General features: G+C 37.9%; 1 protein-coding gene across 1 annotated transcript in view; it reads right to left on the bottom strand.

Moving 5' to 3' along the window:
- itfg1 (integrin alpha FG-GAP repeat containing 1) overlaps nucleotides 1-13,047 on the bottom strand; it is a 129,935-nt gene that overhangs the window by 82,655 nt on the left and 34,233 nt on the right. Inside the window, exon 8 of the mRNA XM_039693448.2 lies at nucleotides 4,544-4,625. Coding sequence (XP_039549382.2) covers nucleotides 4,544-4,625 — 82 coding nt within the window. The remainder of the gene's footprint in view (nucleotides 1-4,543; nucleotides 4,626-13,047) is intronic.

Below are 13,047 nucleotides of genomic sequence, written 5' to 3'. Positions count from 1 at the left end.
TGAAGGGTGTGACTCTCGCAGTTCTTGCAGCTTGATCTCGATTCTGCACTTTGTTAGACTAGAACTAGATTTTAGTTGATCACTCACCCAGTTCAGGGTCTGTACACTTTTTAAAGAAGAATATAGTTAAGTATCATTACAATTAATTTAAAGTAGATTATTCCTGCAGTGGTAAAGCTGCATTTTCAGCATGATCCTTCAGAAATCAGACTAATATGCTGATTTGATACGAAACATTTATTTTTATCAGTTTAAAACAGTTGTGCTGCTTAATATCTTTGTGGAAACTATGATACATTTTAGTTAGGATTCTTTGATGAGTAGAAAGACATTTATTTAAACAGAATATGAATTTAATGTCACTTTTGATTCGTTTAATTCCCCCTTGCTGAATGAGAGTATTAATTAAAAAAAAAAAAAAGAATAACCCCAAACTTTTAAACAGTAGTATGTCACGAAAACAGAAAGATAAACAATTAGCACAACCATTTTTTTAATTCCCAAAACTACACAGATTTGGTTGGTTAATACAAACAAGTTGGTGATATTTAATTTGTGTTAAAGTCCCCCTGTAGTCAATAATTGTATCCCTACTAATTTAAAAATTCTTTCCATGCCTAAAAATAGCTTGAATGTAACTAAACCCTTGCTTCATTTAGTATACAAAGCCCATGAATATGCGAATGAGCCCCAATCCCATGAGCTCAGAGATCCACTAGGTCAACTTTACAGTAGTTAATGCTGCAACAGTGGCAAATTGGAAATACTAGTTTAATTCAGCCATGTGTTTGAACCATAAACGGATTCAGAAGAAGTGGAAGAGAGAATTATACAGGCTCGTCTACAAGCCAATGTATCATAACGGTAATGCGTTTTCTGTTTCTGACACATAACGCTAATTAATATGATTAGCCTTCTACTTGACTATGTTATCAATCAGCTAATGATGTGCTGCTAATGTTACACAAACCACGTTCCCGTTTACAATCTCAGAGTCAGCTGCCTTCTAAAAATCAGCATCCTTACAAAAGTTTTGAACAACTTAGAACGTCAGTGAAGACAGTTCACCCTGACATCGTAAACCTCCCGGCTGCTTCAGAGCAAGATAATGTGTTTAAGCCAGCCCGCATGTTGACGTGATTAGTTACGGTAGTTTGTAATGTAAGAAACACTGGCGATTCCAAACCGCATTTCTTAGATCACTGCAGTTTTAAGGAGAAAATACTCGTAACTTGTGAATTTGCACATTGTTCGTCTTAAAGCATATTAAAAACACCAAATAGACATATAAACAGCATAAAAAACTTGATTTTCACCACACGGGTTCCTTAAAAAAATTGTGCTGCCGATAGAATGAAACAATGTCAGGATTTTGAACCAGTATTTAAAAAGCTGAGGAGGCTGCAATTCAATTCATTCAATTGCAAGTAAAACTAGACAAACTGAACACTTTTTCACTCTGAAATCCTATAATAAACTCCAACGCACATAAGTCCAGATTCAGATAGCCGCAGAGGAGCTGGACTATGGGCCTCAGAGCTTACATCACTAGGCTTGACTAGTGGCATGATGAAATATCTGCTCTGAGATCAGCGCTGTACCATCTGAGGTGGGAGAGAGCATTAGCCCGAACCTGCTTCCTACCAAACAGGATTGCACTTTCCTTCGTTTTCTGAGTGGATTATACTACACCTGATTTAAACCAGACCGCAAGCCTCTTGCAGTAACTGCTGTAACTGTTTTCCTGGAGTGTTTGGAGCAGAGAGGGATGGCAGGAGAATACTAACGGAGAGAGAGAGAGCGCTAGAAGAGAGGAGCTGAGAGAAGGTCACTGGGGTGTATCTTTGATCTGCCGCTTAGGTGCGGGACGGAGAAGGGAGCCGTGCCATAACTGACAGGCAGGAGTGTGATCAGAATAACTCCCATTTCAAATCAAACAAGCGGACCCTCCCTTCTCTCCCTCCCTCGCTCACTTTCATCTTCCCACCTTCCTCCCACCTCCTTTCAGTTCCCAACACAAGGTATACCTTTCACTGCACACCACATTCCTTTCATTTCGTACATTGGAAATGAGTCTTTGAAGCACCTCACTTTCACGATTTCTCTAAGCACTTCACTGCAGGTAATATTAATGTGCAAGTGTGCTCGCAGGTGCCGCAAACCCAACGATTATTTTTCTGATTAAGTACAAGTTCAAATGTTAGCGTTGAAAAAGGGATAACAGAAGCATAAATCAAGGTTGCGACTTTGATGATCAGTACAATTCCACCATTTAAACAAGCCCACGTCCCCGAGCCAAGCCTTCAGCTGTGTATAGAAAGCGACAAGCTGCGGGACCTGTGCTTTCAGCGCCTACTCAAGCCAGCCGAAGGTATAATGTCAGGATCTGTCCTTGGCTTCAGACGAAGCCATTCGCTTCCCATTACCATCCACTTAATGGGAGCAGCGTGCGCTATGATTCACCTGTATTGTGTGTGAGGGGGTGAGAATGCAGCTAAAGCCGGCGTCTATCTGTCTTTACCCTCAGCGCACATCAGCTACCGCGCTCTGTCCTGTCAAAGACAATCACCATCAGGGAGCTGCAGCCGGTTCCTCACACCAAATCATCTCATAATGACTGTACAGGCTCCTACACTCACACACTACTGTAGCTAATTGGTGCAGACAGTTTGATGCCTGTGTGCGTGTACTATGGTGGTGAAATGCACAAGTGGTAAGGCAAGTTAAAAGCTTTAAAAAGAGAAGCATGGAAAAGGACAAAGCCGAGAGAGATGTTGGATCATCAGGGTTTGGCAGAGATCTTTGTAGTCCTGTCTCCAGGAGCGCTTCACACTAATCCAACAAAGCCTTTTTCTGTGTGAGCCACATTATTAACTCGGGCACGACACACACCGCGCACATACATGTAGACTAGAGCTGGTCTCACATGCATGTCTCTTCCAATCCCCAACATCATTTATCATCCTAAATCACAGTCTACAGCTCATTCTCTCTCTCTCTCTCTCTCTCTCTCTCTCTCTCTCTTTATATCTATCCACTTCCCCAACCTCTTGCTTTTTTATGCCTTACCGTCACTGTGACATAATTTCTGTGATGCGGTAAAGGTCATAAGATGATACATTTCAAAGGTTTTAGTTGTCATAATCATTGGGCAGCTTACAAAGGCCACGCATATCCCAAGCTATACACGTCTATACCACACATAGATTTGTCTAACATACTGTAGATTTCACCTACACATGACAGCAAACAGATTAGTAAGTGAGGTTATATTTTAGGGCTTCATTTACAATGGAGGTCAAAAATACCCACAAAATAAAAAAAAGGTCTTAACACATGCTGCCAAAATAAAAGGCTTGGTGTCACTGGATGCATAGACTGAAAAAAATTTAATAATATTTATATTTAAAATAATATTTTTACATAAATAAATCAAAAATAGATAATAAAACAATATAGAAACATTTATAAAATGCAGCATAATTATTATTTTTTTATCCTGACTATTGATCTATTTTAGACAATTGGAATAATATTATTATAGCCTAATTCTTGTGATTGATTATGGATAGTACAATTGTTTGTTGCATTCAATCGTTCATACAGAACATTGGCAACTTATTCCCTTAAGGGTAATTTTATCATTTGTAGGTGATTCCTGATCATGTTTCATGATTAGTTAGTTATTAAAATTACATTCCCTGTATCTGAGCTATTGGAATAAATACATAGTGTTATTCTCCAGTTTAATGTTTTGATAGACCTGTTTCAGTATATAGCCACCGACCGATACAATCGTTTTTAAATTAGTTATTATTATTATTATTTTGCCGATGCAATTAATTAATTATTTGATTTGATTTTATTTCAGTTAACAATTTTTTTCTCCCAAGTAATGAAAATGTTTACCCTGATGCCAACAGTCCTCAAAAAAGCATCATAACGTGACTAAGTTTAATGAAGAAAACAAACCCATCTTGCTTAAAACTATCATCCTTCGCAGCTCTTGCTACTCTTGAAAAACCTATAACAGCTTGAAGTGACATTTTCCAAAATGACAAAAGAAAGAGTTCAAAGAAAACAGATTAAAGAGTGCAGAGAAGGGCTCTTGTTTGGTCAGATAAGTTAGCTTTGAATATAAAGGCCAAGCCCCTGAGATGCCGCTCAGTTGAACACATTCAATCTTTTAAGTCATTTCACTTTGCTTATCAATCATTTATGCTATGTGGGATTTCACTGCCAATGTCATCCCAGCTATCAGTGGGATGACTTTTGGAAAGGGGAAATTTGTATTGTTAATATTTAATAAGATCCCACAGGAGCTTATATTCAATTTGGTGCCATGTGTGTGCGTGTGTTGTGCATGTATTGCCGTTAAAGACTCAGGGATACTTTCAGATTCTGAACTGAATCCGAATTGAACATATTATGCATGAATTATCCCAGAAATTGCCACCAGTTTTTTGTTTGTATGCTTGTTTGGAGTCAACGCATGCAATGCCACCTCTAAACACAACACAAACAGAGATCATCTACTACTCACCGAAGTCTACGAAGGCAGATTGACCCACTTTAATTGCATCGTTCGGTGCTTTTCCATGCAGGCTTCTAATGAAGTTCCCGTCCTAATGAACAGAAAGATTTCACAGCATTAAAACACACACTTTCATTTCCTTTAAAAAAAAAATGTACATTTCATTTCATGCAGAGCTTACAAGTGTAGAAAAAAACCCCTTCTCCTTAAGCAGCAGGAACAAAATTCCTCTAATTTCTAAAGTGTCAGCGGAGCTCTCAGAATCTAGCTTATAATTTAGAGCATCTGAAAAGCACAGCCGCTGTGGGCATGATGGGGAGGAAGCCCAGACTGACAAAAGGTGAAGGAGGGTTGCTTGGAGTCTGTACTACCTGATGGACATTACGAGACAATGCAGCAAGACAAAACAATGTGTGGTCTGACAATCTGACCAGCCGAATTTAAAGAGAAGGTTTCTATCTGATTGACAGGCCATGAGGCAGTGGGGCAAAGAGAGCAGAAGTAACTGACAGCAGACATGCAGTGTAGGTGTGGACTGAAGGTGAGTGACTGGTAGGTAACAGGGGTCACAGAATGATGGTTAATTGGAGTACAGAGAGGTCAGAGGGCAGTGTGCACATTGATTAGACCATGTAAGCCAAAGCACAGCATGGGACCGGAGATCAAAGCGAATATGGGAAAAAAAAACGCTAAGACAGGAGCTCCTGAAAAGCCTGAGAGACTCCTTGCTGAACAGAGGGCTCTACAATAAAAATAAATCCAATACAGTGTGCTGACTGTCCAGCACAATAATGTGAATCTGACAGCAGAGAGACACATATGTTTCACAAGGACCAGATCAGACGACAGGTCTTACAGGGTACCAATTAGAATTAACCAAACTACATACAGTAGTTTTAATGTTGTTTGTGTTTATGTGATTTTACAATGCATGTAAATGCAAATCTGAACAATTTATAATGAAATGCTTGTCAGCTAAGGAAGAGAGTAAGACAGATAAACATATCACATATGATATCGTACATGTTTTAAATTGATTGTAGTAGAGGCGAAGGCTGCCCTTCAAATTGGGGATATCGTGGGACAGGTACAGCATGGAAGAGGGGGTTTTGGGCTCAGTTTAGCTCCTCCTAAATGGCACAAGGCAGGCCCAGTTCAATGATGGTTTAGTTTACTCACCCCCATGTCATCCAATATGTCCACGTCTTTCTTTCTTCAGTTGAAGGTTTTTGATGAAAACATTCCAGGATTTTCTCCATATAATGGACTTCATTGGGAACCAAACGGTTCAAGGTCCAAATGAGAGTTTCAAAGTGCTTTAAACGACACCAGACGATGAATAAGGGTCTTATCTAGGACCCTTCGAGTCATGACTCGAAAAAAGATTTTGATGAACGAGTTTGAACAGGAGAGTCACGAACGCTCATCACAGAGCAGAGCAAGGCGAGCATTTGTGCTTATAAAACTTTTTTATTTATTTTTTAAATGACCGATCGTTTCGCTAGATAAGACTCCTATTCATCGTCTGGTGTCGTTTAAAGCCCTTTGAAGCTGCACTGAAACTCTCATTTGGTCCTTGAACTGTTTGGTTCCCAATGAAGTTCATTGTATGGAGAAAATCCTGGAATGTTTTCATCAAAAACCTTCATTTCTTTTCGACTGAAGAAAGAAAGACGGGGACATCTTGGATGGCAAGAGGGTGAGTAAATTATCAGCAAAAGTTTTTTTAAAAAGTGAACTACTCCTTTTAAGGCTAAAAAGAAACCGTATGCCGTTGGGAGAGTGTTTTTATATTACAGCAGCAGTGTTCAGTGGATTAAACCATTTACTAGATTAATGATAAATTATTAAAACATCATTCGAATTTAGTCAACATAATGTAGAGGAAATTGTAAAATGAACTGCAGCAGTACTAAACATGCATCATAAAATTACAACACTCAAACTGTAACGTTAAATGTATGCATTAAACTCACTTTTCCATGCATGTGGTTACAGTCAAATCATATAAAACAGTGAAAGCGTCCTCGAAATCTTTCTGTCTTGCCTGCACTCGTGACAGTGAGGTGTGAGCGGTCGTGAGTTTGGTTGTCGCTCGCGAAAATCGTTTCTCATTTGCATAAAGTTGAAATTTCTCAACTTTTGTTGCTTGCCACGCCCACATTCTGACGGTGTGAACGGAGCTTTAGACTTTTTTAGACACAAACATTTTGGATCAAATCTGAGAATCCATATGGTTGAGCGGTTTAGTCCAAAATTCCATCGCATTTCTATGATGAACAGATTTGAATTTAGCCTTATATTCACATATAAACATTAATCAGCTCAAACATCAGTTGTGGTAAACAGAAGCTCAAACATGCTTGCTTGATGAGCGAGAACCACCGAGGTTCATAAAAAAAAAAAAGTTGAAAAGAGGAGTCTGCTGGCAAAAAACAACAACATGGCAGTCACAGAGCTAGTAAAAAAACAAGAATCAACACTGGTTTAGCTTTTTAGAGATGGTGAGAGGTGAGGGATTTGAAAGCGATGGAGAGTTGCTGTTGGTGAGCAAGGTATTTGCTCAGGTGAGTAAGGTATTTTAATGAACAGATAAATTGCCATATGTAGCTCTCTAACAGAGTTCATAAGGCAGTATCTATTGTGAAGGGTCATTTCATTTATGGTTGTTGTAGCGCTGCACTGGAATTTTATTTTCAAGGAAGTACCGTGTGTAACAATGGGTAAAGATACAGTACCGTTTTGAGCTGTCAGCTTGAGATCCTTTCTAAAACTGGTTATCTCTGAAGCCTAGTAGTGAATGTTTTATGAGCAGTGGGACAATCTTCATCCACACTGTCACGCAGAGCCGAAGTACAAAATAAAACAATGGGTGCATCTGAAACAACACTCAAGCTTCCTTGGTCGTGAATCAGTATATCATGTACACGAATTCAGGCACTGGTAAGGACAGGCTCACTACACATTGACTTTGATGGCTTATTTCTGACGACATGACATCACTGGTATTTATAAACAACAGAATAACTATTATCTTTTTTATATTATTTTTAATGCCTTTTAAAGTGCATTATGATAAATACATTGCTTGTTACAAACACAATATGTGTAACATTATAAATGTAAGATATATTATGTTTATTAGTTATTCAGGTTTATGCTGACATATAATTAAATAATGGTTTGTAATAAAAAACATATTTTGTGTGTCATTATGAGTAGTAAGTTAATTAAGTTTAAGTTACATAATTTAAGTTTCACAGTTTAAACTTCTGTTAAGGGAAAATAGTAATCATCAATGCTCCCTGGTTTTCACGGTGCATTGTGTGACTTTCTAAGGCACGAACATTTCAGTGAACTAGAAGGATTTTACAATTGAGACAGCCCTTAAAATGTCAGATTCTGATCAGTGCCCTGATTACTGAATTAGGGAGCTGATTGAGACTAACCAAATGTTCTTTCGAAAAATCCATGCAGTTTTGCTTTTTAAAGTTTAAAGTTATTCAAGGCCAAAAGTCACATCTTTAAAATAAATGCAATCTGACTGCACTGTATCTTTGTGTTTGATTTAAAGAGGCCATAATCCACGGCTAGGTGCATTATACAATTTGCAGGTGGAAAAAAAGGTGCAAAATAGACAGTATTACAGAGATTATTGGTCCCACTTTATATCAAGTGGCTTTAAGTACTATGTATTTACATCTAAAATTAAGTACAATGTACTTATTGTATTCATGTTGTATTGTAAATCCCATTGCTGCTATTGAGGTGTGACACAGGTAAGGTTAGGATCAGGTGTGATGGGTAGGTTTAAGGGTGGGTTAAGGTATAAAGGAAGGATCAACAGTGTAATTACAAATGTACTGTAATTACATAATTACAGCTGTAATTACATGCAAGTATTTTTAAAATATAAATATATTGTAAAAACATGAATGTACACAATAAGTCCATATATATATATAAAGCTTTTGAAATGTCCTCTGAAATTATGTGCACTGGTTAACTGTGCACATTAAGATAATCAATGTGTATTAAGCGTTTCAAGAGCTAGCTGCCCAGCTTGTGCTCACTCTCCAGTGTTTTTTTCCAACACTACACGAGAACACTCCCCCTTCCACCACATCAACCTGTAACTGACCATAAATCGCTTCATTACCTCCAGTACCATCTGAGGCTCAGTCAGCACAAAACACCTTGGTCTAATCACTTCAGCTCGACCAGATGCAGTGTTTCTGTCAGCTTTCAAAGTCTTTCAAAACCAAGATGGCACAGTGGTAACTGGTCTCATTATATGTGGTGACACATACTGCTTTAAAACACAATTTGAGAGGGGAAAAATATAAAAACACACAAAACGAGGAGTTTCTGTGAATCTTGTTTCTGATATTATTTTTAAATAATGAAAATCTTGGTTTTAAAGTCACCATGAAATCAAAAAGGACAATTATTTTTTAAGGCCCAATGTGTAAAAATTTTGAGCATCTATAAACAAAAAATGCAATATGACATCCATAACTATGTTTTCAGTGGTGTATAAAGAACTTACTTAATAAAACGTAATTTTTTTATTACCTTAGAAGAGACACTTATATCTACATAACCGCGGACACCCCCTTCTATGAAGGTGGACATATTGTGATGTCATGTAGCCGACAGCGAACAAACAGCGCTATAGAGCGCGTTTTGTCACTACCTTGAAAGAGAAGTTGCAGAGACCTAGAAGCTAGCCATAAACACCATGATTAGTGACTTTTCCCTTGACAGTGGTGTAAAATATGTAGTTTTGGATTTGGATTTGGATTGTTTCATGTAACTTAGTTCTTCTCCCTCTCTGTGTTTTGGCTTTGCTATGTGGGGATAAATGTGCTGGTGAGACAGCTGATAAGTACTCTTGTCATTGACCGTAAAACAGTAACGTTACAGGAATCACCAACCTGTCGATCGCAGTCGGCAAGTCGATCTTGGAGGCATGTTGAGTCGATCGTGAAGAGTTTTCAGAATCAGAGAAAAAAAGACTATTGTGTGTAGTAAATGGTGTCTATAGGATGCGGAGGTGTACGCGCTGTTACAATCATGTCATTATTGCCGCGCACACCTTTGGGCAAATGCGGACGCATCCATTTTAAACAAGGCTTTACGCTTTAACCAGCTCAGCCACAGTAACAGCTCATATTAGCCAGCTAAACTTTTACTACCCTGTTAGAAAAAAATAAAATATATAGTTGCATATTTTCATGTGGTTCTTCTCCCCCACTGTATTATGGGTTTGCTATGTGGGAAGAAATGTGCTGGTTATGTTTGTGAGACAATCGGCTGATTACTGTTTTATTATATTATATATTAAGACCCTTGATCCTCACCCGACTATGGCTTTGTAAACTTTTATCCACGATGTGGTTTATAATGGACTGTGTTACAGAAACAATGACAATGTTACACACTCTTGGCTTCTTATGGCTATTCTCTGCTGTCTCATACGATGATATGTTTGTCCCATTTGAATAACCCTAGCTTTTTTGAAAGATAGGGGTGAGCAGTGGGCTGAGCCATTAGTGCAAACTCACAACCGAAGCGCTAGATGTCGCTAAAAAATACACACTGCATCTTTAAGGAATACTGCAGTATTTATTTTAAATGACATCTGTACATATCATTATTCTATTTCTTTTAATACATGTGCTCTCGTAATCTTTAGTCAAAATAACTTCCCCTCCCTTTTGCAAAGACATCTCTTGTCTGATGACTTGTTTACATGCATGAGGGCAAGACAAGCTGTCACTCGCATGAGATCACAGTTATAGCAAACCAAAACCCAACGATCCTATCAATTTCTATTTTTTTTTTCTTGGTTGAAAAGCTGTTTCACTCAGATATACATAACAATAGGGAAGAAAAGACTACCCCAGATTTCATTTCAAACCGACTGAGAGGAATGTGGACTCGAGAACCATGACTTGGACTTGACTTGGAATGAAGTCCAAAATTTGAGACTTGACAGACTTTGACACCAATGACTCAAGACTTTACACGGACCTGAGCCCTGTGACTTGGAAAGTCTTTACGGCCTACCTTCTTTGCACTCGTTTTCAATCACATAATTTTTCATAGCGTGCCATTTAAATACATAAGTACTAGCAAACCATTTATAATTTAAAACAAACACACACTGGTGTCTACAGAGGTAGTAATAAACCTTAAGAGACCCTTCAAACGTAATTTGAAAACATGTTTATTATCACGAAAAATACATTGTATAACTATAAAGATTCTTCTTCTCCCTGTTCACAAGCCACTCACTTTCATATCTTTCAGAAGAAATGGATGAATTCACGTGTTGTAGCCTAAACCCAGCATGGTAGCGCAACTATAGCCCTAACTTAGCGATCAACTGTGATCATATAAACTTGTTTAAAACATAAAATACATTTACTTGAGGATCTGAATATCAGATATTTTACAATCTAGTTAACAAGTTTATGAATATTTAGAGTGAGTAACATTTATCAACAATGTCCAATTTTGTGAGGCAACTGAAAACCCACACACAAAGGTAAGTTGAAATTGACGTGTTCAGTATTTAACTTGGACATCAACTACAGTTCTGACGTCAGTTATTTTGCATGCATTATTGCCTAAACCAGCAAAATATACATTGACCGGTGTGGAGGAGGGCATGTTCGGTTTGCTTAGTTTTGTTGTGACCATGGCTTGACCATTAACTTAACCCCTGGGATTATTAAAATAGTAAAATTTTATACGTTACGTTGTAACGTTAAATCAGATCTATTATCAAAGTATTTATTAGTAATGGACAGGAAATTTAATTAGTAGAAATGTGAATATTTGGTTATGTTCATTTACGATATGTGCCCCTAAAATTTTCAGTTGGGAGCTTTCAGTTGTGGAAAAAGTTAGTCTGAATCCCTGGGTTGTCTCACTTGGCAAACGGAGCTGGTTATGTGGCAGGTCTTCGCCTGAGGGCTTTGTTCATAATTCTTGTAAAGAGCAAAACTCAAGTGCCTCTTTCCTTCTGTGTGGACAGTGTTTATCCATCTCCATTGAAAACTCCCTTGAGCCTCCGCTTTGAAACTGCAGGCATGCATCTGGTGGTATAATATCGATTGGTGTATGATTGCGGGAGGCAGTAATGTGATTGTGGCTTATGTAAAGATAATGGTGACTTGACTTGCTCACCCTAATCTTCTCCGAGTAGAATGAGGCCGTGTTGAGTCACAGGGTCTGTCTCATTGGATTGATTGAACACTGATGTTAATAGGAAGGGGCTGAAACACTGGAATGTTGGCCTCAGGGGGTTGTGAGTAAATGTGTGTGCATTACTGGAAAATGACTAGATAGAATCAAGGCCCTTAAAAGGGTGGGGTGCAGTGGTGTCATTAAAAACATTACATTTATTGATGTTTCACAATCAAAAGACTTAGAAGAAATTAATATCAGAATGAAATGAAATTTCCATTACTAAGAACTTACTAAACTATTCAAGATAATTTTGCTCTGGCTTATTAAATATATAGCAGGTATCCTTAAAGGGACAATACACAAAAGGGAATTTTCTCATGTCATTTAAAACCTGCATAACTTTCTCACAAAAATATATATATTAAAAAAACAACAAACAAAAAAACTGAAAATGAAAGTTAATGGAGTCAAATGTTTTAGATCCCATTTACTTTCATCGTATAGACAAAAACTTTTTTCTTTGTCCAACTGGCAAAAAAAGACGTAAATTTCAGAACAACGTGAAATTAAATAAATTATGACAGAACTTACATTTTTGAGGTGATAAATCAAAGAAATGATAAGGAAACCTTTTCATAGTTCCTAGTACTATTGGTCGAAGTACCTGGTTTTTGGCATGCTTCTTCTTCACACAATAAACAAAACCTTAACAAAAAAAAAAAAAAATTGCAAAACTTTGATGTGCTGAATGATGGGATTTGCTGTCAAGCTGATGGATCTAATAATGTTTATAGATGAGTGCAAACATCAGCACAGTCAAAAATAAAACTCCGCCGTGGCGTCAAAATAAAAGTCACAACAACAAGCGTGCCTTACGTTACTTCTGAGTTCCTACAGGCGGTGCGAATGCAGACAGGAAAATGGCCCTAGTGGAACCTTTAAATCTCGGGGAACCACCATGGTGGCTAGTTCCTATGGTGCGAAAGCCCTTATAGACCAGCTCCATCCCATCATCCACATGGCAATTTCTAAAAAAAGCTCACCCTCCAAAGACACATCCACTAACCCCATATCAGCAATGACAGATCTTGGACAAATATTTTAATATTTTTTATTAATGTTTCAGCTGGCCTGGGCCTGAACTTAGATTATCTTATAGACAGGAAATGTTTTACAATCATTCTGATCCTCCCGGCTACAGGCAGTTAAAAAATGGCCAGGCAGCACTATTGAAATTGTAAAAGCTATAAAGGATGATGTGCCATAACGTTCTCTGAGGGCTGTTGGACTGAGGCGTTTTGCTAACGCTTACT

Source organism: Pimephales promelas, chromosome 1, assembly GCF_988280905.1.
Source record: "Pimephales promelas chromosome 1, fPimPro1.hap1.1, whole genome shotgun sequence".
Taxonomy (NCBI): Eukaryota; Metazoa; Chordata; class Actinopteri; order Cypriniformes; family Leuciscidae; genus Pimephales; species Pimephales promelas.
The sequence above is the reverse complement of the archived record's forward strand: the minus strand, read 5'-3'. Positions and strand labels throughout refer to the sequence as shown.